This window comes from Camelus ferus, chromosome 9 (genome assembly GCF_009834535.1).
Source record: "Camelus ferus isolate YT-003-E chromosome 9, BCGSAC_Cfer_1.0, whole genome shotgun sequence".
NCBI lineage: Eukaryota > Metazoa > Chordata > Mammalia > Artiodactyla > Camelidae > Camelus > Camelus ferus.
Genome location: NC_045704.1, coordinates 50,919,455 through 50,945,633, shown reverse-complemented (window position 1 = coordinate 50,945,633; position 26,179 = coordinate 50,919,455). Strand labels below are relative to the sequence as shown.

Below are 26,179 nucleotides of genomic sequence, written 5' to 3'. Positions count from 1 at the left end.
GTCACTCTCCATCACTTCCTACCTCTGTGACAGGTGGTGGTAATGAAATATATAAAGAATAATAGGAAAAATAATGACATTGATAATGTTCTTACTATGAATCGGGTCCTACTTTAGCACTTTACACGTATTATCTCACTTAGTCCCCAACACCACCTTCGGAATGCAGACTTCTTTTATTCTTGCTTTCCAGATAGGAAGCTTCAGTTTAAACAGGCAGCATGCCTAATACCACTTAAATAAGAAGAAGCAAAGGTGCAGGGATGGAGCCTGGATGTGTTTGATGTCCAAATCCATATTCTCATTGTCACTGCATTCCTAAGTCTTGATTTATCCAACCAAAAAATGGAGGTGTGATGTGTTACCATAAGAAATAACTTTAAAAACAAACAAACAATGCTCCTGTCTTCTCACTGCAAAGAAGGGTGAAAAAAATGCAGTTTGTTGCTTTATATTTTTCTAATCTCTATGGTTGGTGGCAGAAAGATAAAAGGGCTTGATGATGCTTTTTTTTTTTTTTCCCTAGTGAAGCATCAGTTTCTTTCAGTCCCACCTCTTCTGCTTTCAAAATTCATTCCAACAGGAAGTTATTTTCAGCTGAGACTATATGCTGGACTACTTGCGTGTGTAGGCAGGACAAGATCCAGGCAGGAAATGTGCCTCCTGCGTGAGCCAAACTGATGCTTGGCATGGAAGTGAGACAGACCAGCAGCACAACTTGGCTGTTTGATCTTTCCTATTTCAAACCATGAACTTGATCACTGTAAGATGGGAAGGAGCAGGGTAATAATTCCTAGAGCCTCAGTAGATGTGTAGGACCTGAGGCTGTGATAGATGAGACGTGGACGGGGGTCATCACGTCCTTTTCAACTTTGTGAAAATACAACATAAGTAGTTTTAACTGTGCTCTGTGGGCTTTGGCTGAGCATACAATGTGAAAGGCCAGATGAGTTCTCCAACCTCCAAGGAGAGGTGATATTTGTATTTTGTCCCATGGATGGTACTACCAGGGGTCCAGTTGTGTGAATGGTGCTGCTTTAAAGTTGCATCAGAGAATCACCAGCACCGTACACTTAGCTCTGCACTTGAATTACTAAAGTGTACTTTCTCCCTGCAAAATACTGACAAAGGTGGGAGGATAATTTTGCTGAACTACAAGACAGAAAATGAATATGATAAAGGAGCATGATAATGGCTCAAAAGGGCTTATTCAGACCCTGGTGTGATTTTTTTCTAAGGCTTTACAGAGGGAATGTTATTTTAAACTGGAGAAGATTAGCATATTTGGCAAGTTGAAATTATGAGAGGAAAGGTGGGGTGGGGAGGACGCAAGATATATTGAATGAAGTAGTGAGGTGGGAAGCCCCATAAAAAAGACCGGCAGGACCCCCAGGCAGGGCCACTAGTCTCCTCCCGGCACCATCAAGTTCCCTGGCCCAGTGGCTCTATCTCACTTTTTGCCTCTGAAATGGCTTACTTCTAGGAAAGTGGAACTTACTCCTAAAATTCTATTGGTTCCCTGAGCTAACTCCTGATTGGTCCATTTGTAGTACTTCATTTGCATGGATCTCACTCCTGATTGGTTATTTCTTTCACTCCTGATTGGCCCATTTCCCTCATTCCTGATTGGTTATTTCTCTCCCTCCTAATTGATCCATTTCTACAAAGCTTGTTCCTAATTAGTCAACTTTTCTTATACCTTATTTGCATATGATGTTGCAAAGTGTAAACTGGCAGCCTATAAAAGCCTGTGTAAACCTACAGAAGGGGTCCAGAGCTTGGAGTGTTAACTCTTCTGGGCTTGTTGGCGTAATAAACCTGAGTTTTCCAATTCTCCGAGTGCCCTGGTCCAGGTTGCTGTCACAACTGAGCTGTAGGGCTGAGCTGTAATACTGAGCTGTAACACATTTTTTCTGCACCAGTAGAATGGGGTGGCTTGAATTCAGGGTGTGTGGGACATAACAGAAAACTTAATTTGGAGTCAGAATTGGGGAGATAAAAAATGACTTGCTAACCTTAAAAATCAGAGTTTTTATTCTGGTAGTGATAGTTACCAAAGATTTTGTCATTTGAGATGAAGCTGGAATTCATTATCATCCTGGTTTTTAGAGACATAAATTAGTCACTGTGAAAAACAGTGGAGAGCTGAGAGTTTAGAGGATGAATGACAGGTGGTGGTTATTAAAATAATACAGGCATGAAAAATGGGGCAGATTGGAGGGTAAGGAGTATAATTGGACTTTAAGGTAGAGAATCTCATTTATTTTTTTAAATCAGAAAATTGAAATTTAAAAAAGTCACCAAAGACTGTGTAGAGGGCCTAAATTCACTCAACACAGTGTCCTATGAGTCCCTACTATGTGCAAGGCTTAATGTTATTAGCCATAAAAATGGGATTTAGGTCTTTCAACTTTTCCACATGAAGATAGAAAGTGTATGAATGACTTCTAGTGATGGCGAAGTAGCCTGTGTTAAACTAACACTCCAGCAGACAGCAATGATAACTCTAAATCAGTATAAGAAAGTAATGTATGAATGCACTCCAAAAGCAGTCAGAAACTGTAGGGAAAATTATCTTTGACCAAAGAGAAATGCCATGAATATGATTTGTTCTCCCAATTTTGTTTTGCGTGGGGCCAGGACCTCAAGAAAAAAACCACAGTCTTAGTGGTTTATAGTCAGAGAAATGGAGTTTATGGCTTCTAGGGACTAGAATATGGAGAAAGAAATCCCACAATGAAGGAGACCATTGAAGGGAAGCCCCCAAATCCTTGTCCTACCCTTGTACTTGGCATGTCCAGGGAGATTCCTGATTTCCAATTTCAGGAAACCTGAAATTGCTGAGCAGAGATTTTCACTGCTGTTCATCTCAGGGAGACAGAGTTTGAAGTTTGGGTCCAGCTAGGTTAACAGTTTGCTAAAATAAAGATTATTAATATTTTAAAGATGGGTAAGAGATACCAGAGTCTCTGTAACATATCATACACAGCATCTAGGATAAAAAAAAAATGTAGATGCATGAAGAAATAGGAAAATGTGACCCAAAAGCAAGAGAGAAAATACAGGTATCCTACACTTTTTGAAAGTTCACTTTACGCCCGTTGGCTTTTACAAAAGACCTACAGTAGTATTTGTTTCAACTAACCGAAGGAAATCTGAAGAGGATTTTCACTTTTAAGGAAAAAAGGCAAAAAGTGAAGATAGCGTTCAGTGTTTGTTTTGCAGTGAGCCTTTATGGAGGCAGCATGCAAACCTCCCCTCTCAGCAGGGAAAGAGGACCCTCCAAGTTCCTTCCTGGAACCTGAGCTCAGCATCTCAGCATCAAGCCACTGCAGCTTTTTTTCCCTCTTCTAGTTTTATTGGGATATAAATGACAGACAGTGCTGTCTGAGTTTAAGGTGTACAGCATAATGATTTGACTTATACACATCATGAAATGATTATTGCAGTACATTTAGTGAGCAGCCACCATCTTGTATAGATGTGAAATTAAAAAAATAGAAAAAATTTTTTTAAATTTATTTAATTAAAAAATTTTAGTATACTATTTTAAAGGTTACTTTCCACTTAGAGTTATTATGAAATACTGGCTACATTCCCCGTGTTGTACAATACATCCCTGTGCCTGTCTACACTCAATAGTTTGTACCTCCCACTCCCCCACCCCTATAATTCCTCTCACCCCATCTCATCTCTGGTAACCACTAGTTTGTTCTCTATGTCTGTGAGTTTGCTTCTTTTTTGTTATATTCACTAGTTTGTTGTATTTTTTAGATTCCAAATATAAGTCATATCATATAGTATTTGTCTTTCTCTTTTTCTGTTTGATTTATTTCACTTAGTATAATGCCCTTCAAGTCCATTCATGTGGCTGCAAATGGCAAAATTTTCATTCTTTTTTATGGCTGAGTAGTATTCCATTGTATATATATATCACACATCTTCTTTATCCATTCATCTGTTGATGGACACTTAGGTTGCTTCCATACCTTGGCTATTGTAAACAGTGCTGCTGTGAACATTGGGATGCATATATCTTTTCAAATTAATGTTTTTGTTTTTGTCTTTTTGGATATATACCCAGGAGTGGAATTGCTGAGTCATATGGTAGTTTTGTTTTTTGTTTTTTTAGTTTTTTGAGAAATTTCCATACTGCTTTCCACAGTGGCTGCACCAATTTACATTCCTACCAACAGTGTAAAAGGGCTCCATTTTCTCCACATCCTTGCCAACAATTTGTTATTTGTGTGTTTTTTGTTTTTTTTGATGATACTCACTCTGACAGGTGTGAGGTGATATCTTATTGTGGTTTTGATTTGCATTGTCCTGATTATTAGCAATATTGAACATCTTTTCATGTGCCTCTTGGTGATCTGCATTTCCTCTTTGGAAAAATGTCTGTTCAGTTCTTCTGCCCATTTTTTAATTGAGTTGTTTGTGTTTTTGATGTTGAGTTGTATGAGCTGTTTAAATATGTTGAATGTTAATCCTTTAGTGGTCATATCATTTACAGATATTTTTTCACATTCAGTAGGCTGCATTTTCATTTTGTTGCAGGTTTCCATTCCTGTGCAAAACCTTTTAAGTTTAATTAGGTCCCATTTGTTTATTTTTGGTTGTGTTTCCATTACACTAGGAGTTGGGTCCAAAAAATATTGCTGTGACTTATGTCAAACAGTGTTCTGGCTATGTTTTCCTCTAGGAGTTTTATAGTATCTAGTCTTACATTTAGGTCTTTAATCTATGTTGAGTTTATTTTTGTACATGCTGTTAGAGAATGTTCTAATTTCATTCTTTTACATGTAGCTGCACAGTTTTCTCAGCACCACTTATTGAAGAGACTGTCTTTTCTCCATTGTGTATTCTTGCCTCATTTGTCATAGATTAATAGACTGGAAGTACATGGGTTTATTTCTGGGCCCTCTATCTTGTTCTGTTGATCTATGTGTCTGTTTTTGTGCCAGGACCATACTATTTTGATTACTGTATCTTTATAGTATAGTCTGAAGTCAGGAAGCGTGATTCCTCCAGCTCCATTCTTCTTCTTCAAGATTGTTTTACCTATTTGGGGTCTTTGTTTCCATATAAATTTTAAAATAATTTGCTCTAGTTCTGTGAAACACGCCATTGGTATTTTGATAGGGATTGCATTAAAACTGTAGATTGCCTTGGGTAGTATGGTCATTTTAACAATTCAGGAAACACAGTATGTCTTTTCATCTGTTTGTGTCATCTTCAATTTCTTTCATCATTGTCTTATGGTTTTCAGAGTACAGGTTTTTGCTTCCTTAGGTAGGTTTATTCCTAGGTATTTTATTCTTTTTGATGCGATAGTAAATGTGATTGTTTCCTTAATTTATCTTTCTAATACTTTGTTGTTAGTGTATAGAAATGCAACAGATTTCTGTATATTAATTTGTATCCTGCAACTTTGCCGAATTCATTGATGAGCTCTAGTAGTTTTCTGGTGGTGTCTTTAGGGTTTTCTGTGTATAGTATTATATCATCTGCAAACAGTGAATTTTATTTCTTCCTTTCCAATTTGGGTTCCTTTCATTTCTTTTTCTTCTCTGATTGCTGTGGGTAGGCCTTCCAGTACTATGTTGAATAAAAGTGGTGAGAGTGGGCATCCTTGTCTTGTCCCTGATCTTAGAGGGAATGCTTACAGCTTTTCACCATTGAGTATGATGTTAGCTGTGGGTTTGTCATTTATGGCCTTTATTATGTTGAGGTATGTTCCCTCTCTGCCCACTTTATGGAGAGTTTTTCTCATAAGTGGATGTTAAATTTTATCTGCATCTATTGAGATGATCATATAGTTTTTATTCTCCAATTTGTTAATTTGATATATCATATTGATTGATTTGCAGATATTGAAAAATCCTTGCATCCCTGTGATAAATCCTACTTGATTATGGTGCATAATCCTTTTAATGCATTGTTGGATACACCACTGGATATAATATACATATATATCACATTTTCTTTATCCATTCATCTGTTGATGGGCATTTGGGTTGCTTTTATATCTTGGCCATTGTAAATAGCCAAATGTATCTTTTCTAATTAGTGTTTTTTGTTTTCTTTGGATAAATATCCAGGAGTGGAATTGTTAAATCATATGGTAGTTCTATTTTTAATTTTTTAAGGAATCTCCATACTGTTTTCCTTAGAGGCTACATCAATTTACATTTCCACCAACAGTGCCCAAGCGTTCTCTTTTATCCACATCCTCACTAATATTTGTTATTTGTAGATGTTTTGGTAATAGTCATCCTCACAGGTGTGAGGTGATATCTCATTGTGGTTTTGACTTGTGTTCTTCTGATGCTTAGTGATGTTGAGCATCTTTTCATGTGCCTGTTGTCCATCTGTATGTCTTCTTTGGAAAAATGTTTATTTTAGGTCCTGTGCCTATTTTTAAATTAGGTTTGTTTGTTTTTTTGATGTTGGGTTGTCTGCAGTTATTTGCATATTTTTGTATATTAACTAGTTACTGGATATATTGTTTGCAAATATCATCTCCCATTCAGTAGGCTGCCTTTTCATTTTGTTGTTAGATTTCCTTCACTGTGAGAAAGCTTTTTGGTTTCATATAGCTCCATTTGTTTATTTTTTCTTGTTTTCTCTGAGGAGACATATCCAAAACAATATTACCAAGATTGATGTCAAAGCACTAAGCTACTGTAGCTTTGAACTGTGTCTGAGTATATGTGCTTTATCTTGATTTATTTTTGTACATCCATTAGCAAGATGTGTTTTAAGGTAATTGCTTCTTTGCTTTACTCCATTTCAGTTTATGAAAGGTTTCTTAGGAGTGGTCTGCTTTTGCAAAGATATCAGGGGACCCTGTGGTGCATAAAGACTCAGCCCCAGGTAACTCAGATATAGCCATCAATAGACAAGAACTTCAAAATATGTATTATATATTTTCAAGAATGTAAAGGGAATTGTGGCCAAAATGAGGGATTAGAAAAATCTAAGCAGAGAATTATAAATTATAAAATAGAATCAAACAATTCTAGAACTTAAATATGTGAGATGAAAAATTTACTGAATGGACTTAAAAGCATCCTGAAGATAGCAGAAGAAGGGGTCAGGGAATTTGTAGAGCTAACAAATTATGTATTCTGGAAAACACAGAGAAGTAAAATTAAAGAAATAAACAGCACCTCAGTGACTTACAGGACATATGACATAGGTGTCATTTGAGACCCAGAGAAGGAAGAAGGAATGGGACAAAAGGCATTTGAGGAAATAATGATTTAATTTCCAAAATTTTGTGAAAGACACAAAAATATGAATCTATCATCCTTAGCAAACACCAAACAGGATGAATGCAAAATAAAGCTCAGCCAAGCATATGAAAGTCAAAGTGCAACAAACCAGAGACGTAGAGAAAATGTGAAAAACAGCAGAAGTGACACATTACGTGAGGGGAACAAAAGTACAAATGAGAACTGATTCTCATCAAAAGAAGTGAGAGGCCATGGGAAATGTTTAATGTGCTTAAAGAAACTAATAGTCAGTTCAGTTTTACATGTGTCAACAATCTCCTCCAAAAACCAAGGTGAAATAGACATTTTTCAGGTAAATAAAATTAAGAGAATTTGTTGCAGTGAGATCAGCACTACAAGAAATTCTCAGATTGTTCTAGGTAAGTGAAAACAACAGAAGACGGAAGCTAATAACTCTAGAGAAGAACAAAAAGCACCAGAAATTATAAATATGCAGGAAAATATCAAATATTTTAATTCTTTTAATTTTTTAAAAGATACGTAAATGTTTAAACAAAAAGAATACCACCTCATTGAGATCATAATGCATTTGGAGTAGTATATGTGGCCATACCCCAAATGACAGGGTAAGTGGGACTCTGCTGTTACAGTGACTTCGCATGTTATATGGAGAGCAGGCTGATCAGTTAAGGGGAAACACTGTAACTCCTCAAGGAGTCTTTACCAAACAAACAAACTGTCATGGAAGAATTAAACAAGACAGAAAATTAAGGGAGGGACAGTTTTCCCAAATGCCCCCCAGTGGTCCATAGTTGCTGTCATTCTAGTGCACAGATAAATCCATTCCATTCAGTGGATATTTGGGGCCTTAATTTTCTCATGGAAACTCATTCGAGAAAGGCTGCACACAAAAGAAAGACCATAAATGATCAATTCAGTATTAGAGATAAAAGAATAGCTATTTCTATAGAGTCTACTAATATTAAAAAAGATAAGCAAATATTACAAACATTTTAATGTCAAAAATCTGAAAACCTAGTCTAAATAGGCACATTCATAAAAGCTGCAACTTATCAACTGGCACAAACTGAAATAGAAAACTGAACACATACACACAAATTAAGTTTGTTCCAAAAAACCTTTAGATATGCACATATGCACGCTCCAAACAGATAGTTTTCACTGCATGAATTCTGTTGAATACTGAAGCAAGAAATAACACCAATTGTATAAATTCTCCTTCAGAAATTAGAGAGGGGAAGACTTCCCAGTTTGATTTATGGGGCCAGTGACACTGATAGCAAAGACATTACAAGAAAGGAAAAGTACAGACTACCATCTCTTATAAACATAGCTGGAAACATCCTTGATGAAATAGTAACACTTTGATTCCAGTAATATATCAAAAGGAAAATGCATGATGAATAGTAGGGTTTATCTCTGGAACACAAGTTTGATTTAACATTAAAGAATCAATCAAGGTATTCATTGTTTTAACAGATTAAAGGACAGTTTTTCCTCAAGTCACCATACCTGTCCTAAGACAGAATAAAAAATCTTCTCAGAACAATTAATAACCTGTTCATAGTTCAGATTGAGAATCCTGCTGTGAAAATGGCTATATCTAATTTATATTGCATTGTTTGGTTTTCGGTAATGGTGTCTCTGTCAGTGCCAAGACCTAGGTACAGGGAATGGTAGGCTTACAGTGAAGGTAACTTAAGTCATAGCTTAGTTTATCGTAAGAGAACAATTATTTTAACTGGAAGATTTTAAAAAACACACTGTGATTTTGTGTTAGTTCTATTAAAAATATTCATGTGTTGTTCCATGTAGTGGGAGTTATAGGGGATCTCAGATGACTCTGTCATAGGTTCTATTGACCATTTCACACTTTGTTTCAAAAGACATTAGTCTTTTCCACCTTTTAGAGCACAAACTCAGAGGGGGCTCCTATCTTAATTTCCAAGATTTCATTTGGAAATGTGTGTGAGTGTGTATGTGTGATTGAAAAGGATTTGCCGGTTAAGGAAAAGAAAACTTAGGAAAATTAAAAATTTGAAGCCCTAAAAATATGATTCAGTTTGCCAGTTACCATACACTTGAAGAAGCTCTCTTCTCTTTCTGAAGTGCTCTGTTACGTTGCTTTTTGGTAATCTGCTTTTTGGTTTGAGAGTTAGTAAATTCAAAGTGAACCATCTAATTGGTGGCAGGAGCTAAAGAGGTGTCACGTGTCCTGACTTTGAGGTCATTGCTGTTTTGCCCCTGCCCTTCATCTACAAAATTTCTACTTTGGTTTGCATTGAAGGTGGACCTGGGACAAAACATAAGCATACTGTGCCAAAATAAATACTGCTGGTGTGAAACATATTTTTAAATGGTAGAAATGGTAGCAATGGTAGCACGGGATGGACATCTCATAAATACAAATTTATATTAAAACATTTTTATTTGGACTGAAACAGAGGACAGTTACTAAACAAGTTTCCTATTCACAAACAACATAAAAATTATGCATGAATCCAAGATGCAGAGACTAATTAAACAAAAAGTATAGCTTGAGGGCATTTAATAAAAAAGCTGTAATAGCATCTCAAGTTACAAAAGCCAGCATGGGCTTTTTTCTTTCCATTGTTTCTCCTTACAGTGTATTAGTGTATTTCTTGAAGTTAAATTGTGTTTTAAAACTTGGGCATATCCAGTACAAAAAAGGTGCTTTTTGAATATGTTCTATCACATTTTTCCCTTTGAAGAAAATCCTCCAGAATTATTCATTTTTTAAAAAACCATAAATCTAATGATGATATTTCTGTTAAAGAGTTTTTAATATCTCCCCATCTTCTATCATTTAAAATTCAAATTCCTTAGCACTCTACTGTAGACCTGTCATGAAATGCCACCTCTATTCCGTCTACTTCTCTGTTTTTCTTTTATGCTGTCACTCACTATATACCTGTACTTCAGCCTTGCTAAACTAGCTACTGTTTCTCAAATGTCCTGCCTCTGAGATGTTGCTTATACCATCACCTCTGCCTGGGGTATCTTAACCTTCTTGCCAATTAATTTACTAATTTTTAGATATATTCCTTAAATGTTTCTTCCCCTGAATACCTCTGGCAAGGTGAATCATTGCTCTCTCTGTGATTCTGCAGTGGTTTATATATGCCACTCTCAGGACGTACATTGCATTGTAATTTATTTATGAAATTTATTTGATCAGAGATTGTCAAATGAAGTCGGCCCTCAGCTTGTTTTTGTGAATAAAGTTTTATTAGCCCACGGCCATGTCCACTCTTTTACATATCATCATTGGCTGACTCTATGCTGCAGTGTCAACACTGAGTAGTTGCACAGAGATTGAATGGCCCACTAAGCCTAAAATATTTATTGTTTAGGCCTTGACAGAATGAGTTTGTCCTTCATTAAACTAGACTGTGACCTTCAGGACAGCAGGGACAAAGATGTAGGTATACCTGAGTCCCTGACATTTTGGTTTGTTGCTGCCTCAGCTTGTAATTATGTTTTGAACCAGCTACAGATAAGTGTGTAACATACAGTGGCTCAGAATATAAAGTCTGATGTCCAGCCATCTGAGTTCTAATCTTTCCACATTCTAGACCTGGAACATCCATGTTGCTGCAAATGGCGTTATGTTGTCGGTTTTTTATGGCTGAATAGTATTCCATTGTATAAATATACCACATCTTCTTTATCTAGTCATCTGTTGATGGACATTTAGGCTGTTTTCATGTCTTGGCTATTGTAAATAGTGCTGCTGTGAACATTGGGGTGCAGGTCCTAAAATGAACTGCACCATTTATCTTTGCCTCAGTTATCTCTCCTGTAAAATAAGGATAATAATACTACCTTTCTCACATGACTCCTGTAAGGACTAAATCTCACAGAGATAGTGCTCAATTTAATGACTGAAGTATATCAAATACTCAATACACACAATTGTTATTATTACACATTGTTCATAACATGCTGTAGAGCTTTAATAATTAATTTAAGGACTCTAGGCTCATTTTTTTCTGCCATGAAGTGGAAGAGTTAGCTTACTAAGTTTTTATAAAAAACAATTTTATAACCTTAGGATCAGATGAGTCAATGCATGGTTCTTAGTGCTGAGCTGAACTTCCTTGGGGTACATAACAGAAAGTGACATCAGCCTGGGAAACAGGGCAGCTGACTGAACCACAGCGTCCAAGTTACCCTCAGAGCCAGAGTCATGACCTAGGAAATAGGCTTTTATACTTTATGAGATGAAGGCTTTATGGTCTGAGTTTAGTGAGTACAGGGCCAGAGGGCCCTCTATCGAACCAGACAAAATGAGTGACCCCCACCACTAGATCTCTGAGAAACGTTTAGATGAGTCATTCTAATGAGATTGTAAATCTAGAGTCTGCTTTGATTAACTTTTGCTCTACGTGCTAATTCCATTTTTTAACGTGTCTTTTCTCAACCAATTTATAAATGATGTGGAGAAGTTTTTATTTTAAAATATAGGCATAAAACTTAAACATCAAAGAATGACATCGAATTTGTATTGTACTATGTCTCTAGAAAAGTTTCTTTTTCACCTTTCAGCACTCAAGGAAGATATACAACCTCAGCTCCAGGACCTTTCTAAGAATGGACGAAATATGGCAGAGGTACAAAGAATAAAAAGAAAAACCTGCTCCCAAACCTCTGAGAAGTTGTGTTGGCGATCAGTTACAGCGACCTGGTATTTAACTCAAACCAGTCCTAGACTCCTTTCCCTTGGTAACAAAGAGGACTTTGTGCACTGACCGTGACAGGGAGCCCCAAAGACATATCACTAAAAGGTTATTTCACAGATAAAGACAGTCAGTGTCTGTGGTGAGTACCAGCAAGCATGATTAGCTTAAGTGTAAACCCTTAAATACCAGAGAAGGGTTGACTAAAGAGGAACGTAGCAGAACATTTTGGAGCAGATCTGCTAGTGAGATTAAGAATATCTGGGTAAAATACCTTTTCTTGTCATTTCTAATTTTGATCATTTATGGCCCAGTTACCACAAAGGAAACTATTGGCTTTTGCTACTTGATTTTGAGCAGATCCATATTAATTTTCATAACTCTGTAAAGTTAATTTTTTAAAATCAGAGACTACGTGGTGGGGGAGGTTACAGCTCAATGGTAGAGTGTATGCTTAGCATGCACGAGGTCCTAGGTTCAATCTAATAACCTACTTATTAGATAGGTACCTAATTACCCCTCACCCCCCAAAAAAACCCATGACCTAAAATTACAACCTAGTTTGAAATGCCTTAAAAAACAAGATGTACTGTGGATAGATACATAATAATGCATAGTAAAATATTAGTGAAAGGATCTGGGGGAGGGGAGGGTACAGCTCAGTGGTAGAGTGCATGCTGAGCATGCATGAGGTCCTGGGTTCAATCCCCAGTACTTCCATTAAAAATAAATACATAAATAAACCTAACCCCCCTTCCAATAAATAAGTAAATTTTAAAAACTACCACATTAATTTTTTAAAAAATCAGAGACTACACTTTATGTATTAAATACATTTGTTTTTCTTGAGCTTTGTCATATGATGTTCAATGAAACCAGTATCTATGAAGATCTCTCATTTTACTTTTTTGTAACTGAATTATTTTTTGTGGCACTTACCAGTGCCTTTCAGAAAGAGACCATCACAGGCATTTCCACAATTTACAAGAATTTTCTGAGTATTTTAATTAAAGAAAAGGATAACTTGAGAAACATGCAGAACTTTATAAATTGGATGTGGACAAACACTACTGCATCATTTTGGACTGCACTGTTGGCAGTTAAAAATTACATGTTTTGTCTGTTCTTTTTTTTAAGGGCTGTGAATTTCAAATGATAACACTCCTCTCACCTCAATGTGAGAAACTGAGTCTCTATAATCAGCTCAAGGTATTTCTGCTTTACTTGTATCTCATTATTTAAAGCACACTCTTTTCAGTAGTTAATTATTATATATTATCTTCCCTATAATTATTTTTTTCTTTTTCTGCCTCACTAATTTTTAGATGTCACAATTGCACTTAGTTGAATACTAGATAAAAATACATTTAGTCATTGCAATCTAGCCTCATTACTCTGCCCTTCCACTGCTCTGAGTCATTTTTTGTGAACTTCTTGGGACTCCTTCCAATTTGTCTGTTTCTCGGTGTCATTTCAATGAGCTAAACTGAAAACCAGGGGCCGCTTCTGCAAATAAAGGCGAAAACTTCCCTGCCCTGGAATAGCGGGCTCGTTCACAGCAGCACATCTTGGTGGCATACATTTGTTAGAAAACTCCTGCACTTATGTCTGTCTTTCAGGCCTCAGAGGCTGGATTTTTTAAAATTTCCTGGACATATTACCATGTATAATATGCTGTATTTTCAGTATGCTTAACTGTTCTAACTGGAGTTAGAACCAGAAGCTTCTCTAAATTTATGGGCTCTCTATGGTGCCCAACACTGTTAAATTAAATTACGTTTTATTTTACAGCATAATGTATGTCTTGATCAACAGTCTGCATCCACTCTCTAGGACAGTACCTGTCATGTATCTGCTCTAAAGATACTAAATAATGCCAAGGAGTAAAGGAGTGAATGTGATCTTTACGACAGGGACATGATAGACTGCTGTCATGTCAGGCCAGGTCTAGTAAGGAGACAGGAGTCACATCAGTTATTTTAATTAAAAAATTGATTTAAAGAATTGTCCACTAAGTATAACGAATTGTTTACTAGGCCACCAAAAAAGCCAAGAGAGAAAACTGAGCTATCACAGGTAGCAGTTTCAGAAAACAGCTGTCACCACTCAGACTGAGCTTGGAATTATTACAAGTAGAAGCCTGGAGAACAGCCTCGTGGGGCTGACACCCAGGCTGCTGAGGAGGAGGCCTTGCTTGGCTGATGCTGATGCCTTTGATGTCATAGGAGGAGCCCGAGGACTAGGATCCTGGGCTCTGAGGTCAGGTGTCACTCCTGTGCAGGTGTCTCTGACAGGGAGAGCTGTGATGAAGCTGGTTTTGTGAGCACTGGGAAAATTCCAGACTGTATTCAGATGCTGCTTAGGAACGAACTGCTGCTGCCGGAGTGAAGAAGCGGGGCTCAGAGGGTGCTGCCGGGAAGGAGACAGATGTGCCAGAGGAAAGCAGGCACTGTGAGGAAGAGCAGGTCTGTCCTTCCTCCTCCAGCCTGGCCGTCTAGCTCTGGTGCCTGCTGTGGGCAAAGCCCAGCAGAGAAGAGCGGGCTGAGGGGAAAAGCGTTGTATGGAGTCCCAGACCACCCGGACTTAATGTTATCGTCTTGTTTCCCAGATAAGATACTAAGGCAGAGAGACGTTAAATAAATTGCCCATGTTCACTGTTTTCCAAGTTCACCCAGTTATGAGAGTAGGTGTGTAAGAGCTCAGCTCGGTGCCTTTTCCCAGTGAATCATATTACATGGTCTGTGGGTGTGGAAACAGATACTCTTAACATTACATTTGTTTTAGTATAAATATTATTTGTATTATAAATATATACATGAACTACAGGCAGAATTTTCAGGCATTTTTGTAAAGCTCCAAAATATTTTTTCTTTTATGAAAGGTTTTTGAAAGATTATACCCCTGGCCCACATTGTGTCACAAAAGTAGTTTTCTTAGAAGAAATAACGTATCAAACCATTCTGTTCATAAAATAATTCTAAATACTTTTTATTTTGTATTATCTTCAGACATCATGCTTCTTCCTATGGGTCTGTATTTTATTTTAGGATCACATTTTTTGAACAATTATATTTACTTTGTTTATGATAAATTGTCTTTAAAAACAGGACACTAATTTAGGATCCAGAGATCTGCTGTCCCTGACAGAGCTGTGATTCTGTGACCAAGTGCTTATAATTGTAAAATATCCTCCTTAAGTTAAAACATAGTGTACAAGATAATTGCACAGAAGCAATTTTCTGCTACTGAGTAAATTTCGTTTATATTGATTTGGCCATTTTTAGGACTCTTTTTAGTCTCTGCTGTTGACTGACATCTCCTGTTGAAAAATATTGGCTAGTTTGGAAATGAGGAAGTTTAAATAGAGGAGTAATCAGTGGCAGTTTGTCTAAGAACTTAAGAAGAGAGTCCTTCAGGTATGTGGGTAGTACAAGCTAGGGTTGGTGTGCTTTATCATTTTGACATTAATCATGACAATTCTATTAACACAGTGACTATTTAGCAACAACCATGTGGAAAATCCAGTTCTTTGAAAATCTCCATTATGGAAAAGAATATTTCTGGTAGATTGAGGTCATGATATAGAACTATATGTCTAAGATTATATCAATAATTCAAATGCTTTTAAAGAAAAGAGAAAAATGATAAGTGGGCCAAAAAAGCAGTATACAGGTTATGCCCATTTCAGGATATCCCCTTGTCTCAAGATGACAGAGTGCAGTAATCGACATTTACAAAATATTAGTGAACGTTATTTTTTAACATATGTGAATTAATTATTTGTATAACAAGAGTTCATTAATTAAGTTCCTATTTTTGGCATTGGTAAACCCTGGGGACTGCAAACAATGAGCAAGACAGTGGCTGCCCTCAAGGAGATATCAATTAATCATGGAGACAACATTTTTACCCAGAAAATTTGAGAGCAATTCAGGGCACTAACTTAATTACAGTTGACTTTTCATAGTAACCAGGAAATAAGCTAAGTGATGGGATTAGGCTGAAAGTGAAAATCTGTTTTTATTTTTGGTGAGGAGGCTCTAAAGTGGATGAGGGTCTTTTCAGTCTTCACCTACACACCTGTCTTCCTCCAGAGAGGTTGCCCTGACTTCCCCTACAGCATTCCTTTCCCTCCCTCTCATCTGCCTACCTCCGTAATTCTGTTAGATGTCATCTTGTTCTTCTGTAGCATTCTTTTTAATACCCTAGTCAGACTTTATCATGCAGTACTAAAGATTCTGTTTTGTTTTCCGTTTTGGAGGGCAGGGGCAGAATCTGTCTTGCTCTCCTGGTCTCTCTGAGCCTCATACAGTCCTCGTTCAGAGATGAACTGAATGACTTGTTAGAACTGATCCTGCCTCGTTAGTCCATTCTACATCCCTAGGGTGTCTGCTGTTCTGCTTGTTCAAGAGGTTTTCAGACAGCATCGAGACTTTTGGCCAGAGAACCAGCTACTTAGGCAATTCTGTGAGAACCAAATGTAACCTACCTCTTAAAGGTCATCATTCTCAAGAATGGAAACTGGACTGCCCACACATGATCAGGAGAGTCTTCTTCCAGTCTCTTGCAGAAGTGCTAGTCATTCTATGGGAGAAGTTAAAGTCATACATGGTGGTGGTGGGTGAGGGCAGGGCTAGTCCAGATCCTGGTTGAGATCCATGGTCTATGTCAAAGCATGGACATTTGATTTGGCAGCTGCCAACACCGTCTTGCTCACCTGGGTGGGGAAGTTCACAACTCTTGATCTTGGGCCAAGCTTAGCATAGAAAGTGGGTTCTTGTTCAGACGTGGGAAGATAGGGAGCTTTTCCCATGCATACCTCAAGGGTCTCCAGGGTCATCTGGGTTTTCCTGGATGCCCAGAACATTTATCCCTGGACAGAATACCGTCTGGTGCTGCCCCCGGTGGCTGCTGGAGCTCTGACACTAACTTCCCCCTCTTGATGCCTGCTCTGCTTGCACTCCCTTTCTTTCCTCCTCTGGCCAGAAGAGACATTCTAGAGGATTCCTGAGAAATCTGGAAGCCTGAATCTGGCCTCTTTCCTGTGGGTATGGCTCATAGTGACATTCTTCCTGCCTCTCTACAATTTTTAAATATGAAAATATTATGCATGATTTAAGTACATAACAATGATAATAAGAACAATAATTGATTCAAATTGGTGAGAGAGAAGAAATGCCATTATCAACAAACCAAAGGCCACCAATTGTTATGGGACATCAACCACTAGAACCCTATGATGTCTGACCTAGAATTGCCAAAGCATTACTGAAGAAGAAGAAAGAGGCTGGAGGAATAACTCTCCCAGACTTCAGACAATACTATAGAGCCACAGTCATCAAGACAGCATGCTATTTGTACAAAAACAGACATATGGACCAATGGAACAGAATAGAGAGCCCAGAAATGAACCCACAAACTTTTGGTCAACTAATCTTTGACAAAGGAGGCAAGAATATACAATGGAATAAAGACAGTCTCTTCAGCAAATGGTGTTGGGAAAACTGGACAGCAGCATGTAAAACAGTGAAGCTAGAACACTCCCTTACACCATACACAAAAATAAACTCAAAATGGATCAAAGACTTAAACATAAGATACAGTAAATCTCCTAGAAGAAAATATAGGCAAAACATTATCTCACATGCATCTCAAAAATGTTCTCCTAGGGCAGTCTACCCAAGCAATAGAAATAAAAGCAAGAATAAACAAATGGGACCTAATTAAACTTACAAGCTTCTGCACAGCAGAGGAAACAATAAGTAAAACAAAATGACAATCTACAGAGTGGGAGAAAATTTTTGCAAATGATGAAACCGACAAAGGCTTGATCTCCAGAATATATAAGCAGCTCATATGACTTAATAAGAAAAAAACAAACAACCCAATCCAAAAATGGGCAGAAGACCTAAACAAGCAATTTTCCAAGGAAGAAATACAAATGATCAATAGGCATATGAAAAAGTGCTCAATATCACTAATTATCAGAGAAATGCAAATCAAAACTATGATGAGGTATCACCTCACACCAGCCAGAATGGCCATCATTCAAAAGTCCACAAATAACAAATGCTGGAGAGGCTGTGGAGAAAAGGGAACCCTCCTACACTGCTGGCGGGAATGCAGGTTGGTGTAGCCGCTGTGGAAAACAGTATGGAGATTCCTCAAAAGACTAGAAATAGACTTACCGTATGACCCAGGAATCCTGCTCCTGGGCATATGTCCTGAAGGAACCCTACTTCAAAAAGACACCTGCACCCCAATGTTCATAGCAGCACTATTTACAATAGCCAAGACATGGAAACAGCCTAAATGTCCATCAACAGATGACTGGATAAAGAAAAAGTGGTACATTTATACAATGGAATACTATTCAGCCATAAAAATGACAACATACCACCATTTGCAGCAACATGGATGTTCCTGAAGAGTCACTCTAAGTGAAGTAAGCCAGAAAGAGAACAAAAAATACCGTATGAGATTGCTCATATGTAGAATCTAAAAAGAAAAAAAAGAACATAAATACAAAACAGAAACAGACTCCTAGACATAGAATACAAACTTGTGGTTGCCAAGGGGGAGGTGGGTGGGAAGGGACAGTTCAAAATTTGTAGATACTGACAGGCATATGCAGAATAGATAAACAAGATTATACTGTATAGCACAGGGAAATGTATACAAGATCTTGTGGTAGCTCACAGTGGAAAAAAAATGTGACAATGAATATATGTATGTTCATGTATAACTGAAAAATTGTGCTCTACACTGGAATTTGACACATTGTAAAATGACTATAACTCGTTAAAAAAAAAAAAAAAAAAGAACCCTATGATGCCTGACATAGCTTTTCAAACAGATCCGCTAGTAATAAGGGGCCGGCCAGTGTAACCTCTGAAACAGGGGCCTTTGCCTACATCTTTCCATTCACCATTTTTTACCACTTTGTAAGTAAGAGAATAATATTATGATTATACAGATAAATTAAAAATCTAAGCATGCACATTTCTTACCCGGTGGGTTTTAAGAGCTTTGCCATTTGGCAGCGGAACATGAGGGGTCAGAGATGTTTTTCATTTGACTAGGGAGAAAGTAGGAAAATACATCTGTCGCACGTATTACCCACTATCTATTTACTTTAATGGATATGCAAGAAATACTCTGAACTGCTGGGGATGATGCTTTGAAAAGCAGTGTCTACTTTCAATCAGTGACACGCCAATTCATAAATAGTGATTTGGACTAAGAAATAATACCATAGGAATAAGGTACTTTTTTATTATTTAGAATCTTGTCAGTTTGCATCAACAAAACATGTCTTTGCATATTCACAAATCAAAGGACAAAATCAAAGTGGATATAATCTGTAGATTGTTGGTTTATATTAACTGAATGACAGAAAAATCCCAATGCTTTAAAGGACCCAAATTATCTTGTTCTTTCACTGAGACATTATAAACTTGATTCAGATGGAATATTTATATGGGTGCTAAACTGCACTGAAAATAGGATTTTTAATGATGAGCCCCACAGGCTCTTAACTGCATAATATGTTGAGCGGTGCTGTAACTTAACACTTACAGGGCTTTCGTACATTTTGGAATAGTTTACTTAAAACTGTTCTAATGTGTTTATAGCTCTTTTTTCTGCCAAATCTGATTTAAACAGTGCCTTACCAAGTTCTTACTGAACATAGAGGTGGAAATATTTGTTTTCTGTACTTCTTTAGCTGGAACCCATAAATCAGATACCGACAATGCAACTGCAGAACTGTATTGGATTTGTAATAAAGTGTAGAAGGTTTGAGTCACTGCAGACTCACGGCAAAGCACCAGTCCTGGTGTACAAAAATAAAGAGAAAAGTAAAGGAGGGAGAAGCAAAGAGAACCCTGGAACAAATGAAGTCACACTCTTAAGACCATGGGTCTTGCTTCAGAGTCAATTATGGTGAAACTTCCTAATGCACATTGTACTTTTTTCTGATATTTTTGAAAAAGTGGTCTTGGACCAAATCAGGGAACTGTTTCAGTCTTGCAGGGTTAGAGTTCAGAGAACTTTCTATTTGTTGCTTATTTTACTGTTAAAGACCCTACATGTTTGAATGTCACAAACCACAAGCAAAAATTCATGAGTTTTGAAGCTTAGTAGTTATTAGAGAGATTATGGCAACAGCTAAGGAAGGGATTGTGCTAAAGCATATTGAATGGCTGCCTGGAAGGCTGTCTCCACAGACTCAGCCGACCCCATGGGCACGGAAAAATAAACAACGGGGAAAATTGTATAATAGCGCACTCCAGATGGTCAAAACAGAAAGCACAGCTGATGTCTTTGAATTCACTTACCTTTTACAGTGGCCTAGATTAAATTATCAGAATAAACGATGGCTGAGAGCTATTGGACTATGTCTCAGTGAGTCAGATCAGGCTTCAGTATTGGGATTGGTGTCCAACATGAATAATGATTTTCATGATTATAGTTTCCCCTTCAAAACTGGGATTCCAGTTCTGTAAAATATGGTGGAAAAAACAAGACAAATTACTTGAACTTGGGACAGTTGTAGAGTTTGAAGGATTTCTTTCTGTACCTTTTTCTTACTCTCCCAATGTTATTTAAGACAGCTGACAAAAATACATAGAGGGTAAATATTAGATCTTAGAAAATGAAACGTGAAGGGAGGAAGAAGTTGAGGATACTGCTGACCTGACAGGGTGTGCACACATTGAGGCTGGTGCTATTTAGCAGCGGGTGACCCTGTTGTTTCCAGCTGTAAGGTCTTTATCCTCCCCCTCGCCCACTCCCCTGGCATTCTGCCCCCTACTTTTTCAGTTCCTGGCCTCTTCTCATCTTCCAAATCTCAGCTTAAATGTGACCACTCTCTTGGGTTCTTGCCTACCTGAATGCTCTCAAGCTAACTCAGAGTGGTGTACGTCATTAAAGGTCTGGGAGTCCGGGGTTTATCAGCTCAGCATTGTCATCCAGGACCCAGCTCTGTTCATCTTTCTGCCGTGCTCTTCTCTGCACATGGTGAGACACAATCTTGTCATCTTGTGATTGGAAATTGTCTGCTGCAGTTTCAAGCATCACAGGTGTTTATGGTGACATTCACACAAAGAGGAAGGAACCTTTATGTCTATGTGTCTTTTTTTCTGAGGGAGGAAAAAATCCTTCCAGTAAGGCGCCCCATGAGTATTCCTGTATGTCCTGTTGGATGGGGTTGTGTGTCATGCTCAAACTTGAATGACTCAAGATCAGGGGGATGGAATTACCGTGGTTGGCTTCCAGTCAACATCTACCTCCTAGGGCCCGAGATGAGCTGTTTCCTTAGGTACACGAGAATGTAAAACCTGAACTAAAGCAGACAGCGGAAAATGAGGGGGGCACCAAAACCCCATCCCATGCTGCTCCTGTCCCTCTGACCGAAAGCAGCCGCCTTCATGGTATCACCTGACTTTCTCCTTTACCAGCACCAAGGATGCCCATCTTTACTGATTCTGTTAATTTGATTTTTAGAAATGTCTCTAACCCCCATGAGAGTAGGGACCTTGTTCATTGCTGTATCCTTAATACTGAGTACAGTGCGATGAGTAGTAAATACTTTTCATGAACAAAAAAATGACAAAAAAAGGAATTACAGTTGACCCTTGAACAATACTAGTTTGAATTGCGTGGGTCCACTTGTTTGGGGATTTTTCAATAAACATGTACTACAATGTACACGATCTGGGGTTGGTTGAATCTGTGGATGGGAAACTGGATACAGAGGGCCGACTCTAAAGTTATATGTGGATTTTCAACTGCATGGGGGTCAGAACCCCAATCCCCTCATTGTTCAAGTGTCAACTGTATATAACCATCCCTTATACAAAGACCTAAAATTAATTTTTTTAATTGAAGTATAGTGAGTTTCCCATGTTGTGTCTGTTTCTGGTGGACAGCATAATGTTTCAGTCATATATATATACACATACATATATTCGTTTTCATATTCTTTTTCATTATAGGTTACTACAAGATACTGAATATAGATCTCTGTGCTATATAGTAAAAATTTATCTGTTCTATGTATGGCAGTTAGTACCTGCAAACTTTGAACTCCCACTTTATCTCTTCCCACCCTAAATCATTTTTTAGTTCATAAAAGAAAATGTCATAATACCTTGTGAAGGTATCTTGTTCCGAAGTCTTGAATCACCATGTTCAGTGACCTGATACTCATAGACATCGTGACAACTGTGGGTGAGTCAGGCCCTGGGAGGCAGCAGAGGGCACTCTCTGAGTGAACGCAGAGAGTTCAGTGGTGAGCCCCTTGCAGGGACAAGTGACAAGCAGGCTGTGGCAGCTGGTCGCCAGGGTCTAGTCACCACATAAGGCTGTTACCCTTCCAAGGCCAAGGGGCAGGCGAAACTGGGCTGGAACTTGTTTAGAGCTTTAGCTGTGGCCAGAGTGCTACTTGTTTGTTTTTGTTTTTGTTTTTGTTTTTTTATGGTCTTTTTTTGTTTTTACACCAATTATGCCATGAATTCACAGGATGTGGGTTCCAGCAGCTCAGGCCCCCTCCTAGTGGTTCTCCCAAGTGTGCTTCTCTGCGTGGAGCAGGCTGGCACTTCAGCTGATCCCAAGTACCTTTCTCTTTGGCCTCCTCTTCCTTCCTTCCTTCCTTCCTTCCTTCCTTCCTTCCTTCCTTCCGTCCGTCTATCTATCTATCTATCTATCTATCTATCTATCTATCTATCTATCTATTTATATTGACGTATGGTCAGTTTACAACACTGTGTCAGTTTCTGGCATACAGCAACATGTTTCAGTCATATGTAGATGTACATATATTTGTTTTCATATTCTTTTTCATTGTAGGTGACTATAAGATACTGAATCTAGTTTGCAGTACTTTGAACTAGCGTTTGGAATGTACCTGCCCCCCCCGGGTGCATTCCCCAGAGCAGCAGGAGTAGCTGCCCCTCGTCACAGTCTCGGTAAACAGCGCTGCTGCTCTGGTAGCTCAGTGCCAGTCTCACCTTCACCTGGCCATCATCCCGTGCTACCAAGAGCGTTCGTCTGAGTAACAGCGATGCCACGGCCAGCCACAGAGCTGCAAGGTCCATCTCCCCCTTCAGGGGGGCATTCTCTGCCTTGATGAAATACACATGCCATCCTATCCTTTTATCTTCTTTGGAGGGTGTGCTTTGGGAATACCTTGAGTAGTCATCACCCTAGCAGTCAGGGGTTCCTGCGGGAGATAGTTGTCCCAACCAGAGAGTCAATTGAGGAGAGTTTCATGATGTGCTGTTGAATCACCAAGGCACTGGTGACCACTGAAAGCTGTCACCTTGGTCAGGCCTGCAGAGGAAGCTGTTCTGGAATGAGAGGGGAGCTGTGGCAGAGAAGAGAACTCAGCCCCTGCCAACACCGTCATCTGGCAGGAGTGGACGGGGTAAAGATATCTTGCCTTTCCCTTCTCCTGCACTTCATGCTCCTGTCTCTGGCTGAATTGAATTGGTAGCTGGAAGGTAGGAAGGCCTGGGAATTGCAGTCTGTAGATTTTAGCCTTGCAGGGCACAGAGCAGAGTGGAATGGAAGAAGAGGAAAAATGGAACATGACCAGAAAGCCTTGTTTGTTCTTGTGAAAGTACGAGACGATGAGTAGGAATGAATAACATAATTATTTTATGTTGGTCTGAGAGTGCTGCATTTGTAAACTGGTAAATACCAGCTTGTGGTGACTTTGTAATTATTCATCTCATTATTTTTCTAAAAGCCCTTTAGGGAAATGAAATCAGCAAATTAAAAATAATTGTGTTTTAGTGCTCAGTATCACTAATTATCAGAGACATGCAAATCAGAACTACAGTGAGGTATTACCTCACACCAGTCAGAGTGGCCATCATGCAAAAGTCCACAAAGGATAAATGCTGGAGAGGGTGTGGAGAAAAGGGAACCCTCCTCCACTTTTGGTGGGAATGTAGTTTGGTGCAGCCATTATTGAAAACAGTATGGAGATTCCTTAAAAAACTAAAAATAGACTTACCATATGATCCAGCAATCCCACTCCTGGGCATAACCTGGAGGGAACTCTAATTTGAAAAGATACATGCACTCCAGTGTTCATAGCAGCACTATTTACAATAGCCAAGACATGGAAACAACCTAAATGTCCATTGACAGATGACTGGATAAAGAAGTTGTGGTATAATTATACAATGGAATACTACTTGGCCATGAAAAAGAATAAAATATTGCCATTTGCAGCAACATGGATGGACCCAGAGATTGTCATTCTAAGTGAAGTAAGCCAGAAAGAGAAAGAAAAATACTATATAATATCACTCATATGTGGAATCTAAAAAAAAGAAAAAAAGAGGAAACTGATGACAAAACAGAAACAGACTCAGACAAGTAAACAATCTTATGGTTACCAGGGAGAGGGGGTGGGAAGGGATAAACTTGGGGATTGGAGATTTACAAATGTTAGCCACTGTATATAAAAACAGATTTTAAAAACCTAGATTTCTTCTGTATAGCACAAGAAACTGTATTCAATATCTTGTAGTAACCATTAATGAAAAAGAATATGAAAATGAATATATGCATGACTAGGATAAAAAAATTTTTTTAAAGCTTTATAAATACCTTAGAAAAATCAAAACAACCTTTTTTATGTTTAAAATTTTTCTTTATTGAAGTACAGTCAGTTATTGTCAATTTCTAGTTTTTATTAAGTTTTGGGTTTTTTTTGATCATGAGTGAGTTGAGGTTCTGAGGGCTTGGAGATCATTATTCAGAACAGGCAGTGTCACATGGACTTCGATTCACCTTCAGTGACAGTGATTCCAAATGGCAAACTGTACAAAGGCATTGGAGTCCTTAACTGACTTAACTGGGGCAGCAAAGAAAAGGCAGACAATGGAGAATGAGACCCACTGGGGCAGCGTGACAAGGCTAACGCTCAGGGGCCAGTGGTCTGGTTTGTGAATCCTGGCTTTGCCAGTTGCTAGCTCCGTGAACCGCAGAAATGAATCTTTACATTCTAGGTCCCAATCGACTCATCTATACAATGACAATAAAATAATAATCCTCTTACTGTTAGAGGATATGAGCTAGAGTAAACACATCACAGCGTGATGATGTGACCTGGATCAGAGCGTAGGCTTCCTCTAGCTTTCCTATCACTTCTGTCCACATTTTCTGAGCTCAAAACCTTTCGGGAGCTAGGAGAGGGGTCTGGGAACTAGATGAGGTGAAATACAAGCCGGACACGTTTTCTGTTTCAATGCAGCATCCTCCAGAGTGAAATGGGAGGGAGAGGAGTGTGTGAAGGAATCCAGCCGGCCACTTCTAAGAAGACATTCAGGGCAAGTGGCCAAACTGGTTTATTGTCTCCCATTCTCACTGCCTCAGTGGCAACTGGAGACTCAGAATTAATAATAAAGAAATAATGCTTGGATGCATTGTACAGTAGACGTGGCCGGCTTTTCGTGCAGACATGTGGTTATGTTCCCTTGCTAACAGTTACATTTCAGCTTGGTAAGGAAAGAATGAGGAAATTCAATTTTTATGTCAAATTACAAAGGAATATAATAGCACACTTTAATTTTTTTTTTTTTTTTGAGGCAACATTTCTAGATGCTGAGATAGAGAGAGGGAGAGATTGGTGTCTGTGTTGTCACTTAGTTCTTGGTAGAGTTGGTAAATTTTGGTAGATTGGTAAATTTTGTTTCTTGTCCAAGCTTTTCTCCAAATCTTGTAGGACCTTATGAATTATAAGCACCATGTACATATTCCTGTGATACCAAAACTTGATTGTGTAGAATTCTACCAGGGTAGAAGTATTTTTTAAACTAAGTTTAAGAAAGTTTAAGAAAATTTAAGTTTAAGAAAGTTAAATAAAATTCATCCTAGTTAAACTTCTTGTCCAGTCCCTATTATCAGACTTTCCAAATGTATTATAATTGAAAAATATTTTTATTTTATTCTCTCACTCATTATGTATTTATTGAAAACTTTCTCTTCATACTGAGCTACATAGGAGTTCTAAGTAATGATAGAGAAAAATAAAGTAAGATGGTTCCCTCCTGAATGTTTGCATGTAATAAATTATTTAAATCTGTCCAAACTGTACATCTCACATACGTCTTCCACTAAAAAAACTGAAGATAATATATATTTTTAGTCCACTTAATTTAATAAGGTAAAAACTGTGATGTCATATTAAATGATAAATATCTA

The 26,179-nt window shown here is 38.1% G+C and overlaps 1 protein-coding gene across 4 annotated transcripts in view; it reads left to right on the top strand.

Moving 5' to 3' along the window:
* The window catches only part of LOC116665817, a 417,325-nt gene that overhangs the window by 195,196 nt on the left and 195,950 nt on the right, over positions 1–26,179 (top strand). The window contains exon 4 of one of the 4 annotated variants that reach the window (XM_032486803.1): positions 11,829–11,893. The exons of 2 other annotated variants lie outside the window; for them this stretch is intronic. In XM_032486803.1, the coding sequence (XP_032342694.1) occupies positions 11,829–11,893 (65 nt within the window). Of the gene's footprint in view, positions 1–11,828; positions 11,968–26,179 lie in introns of all 4 variants that reach the window. One more of the 4 variants, XM_032486804.1, reaches the window with a different exon arrangement.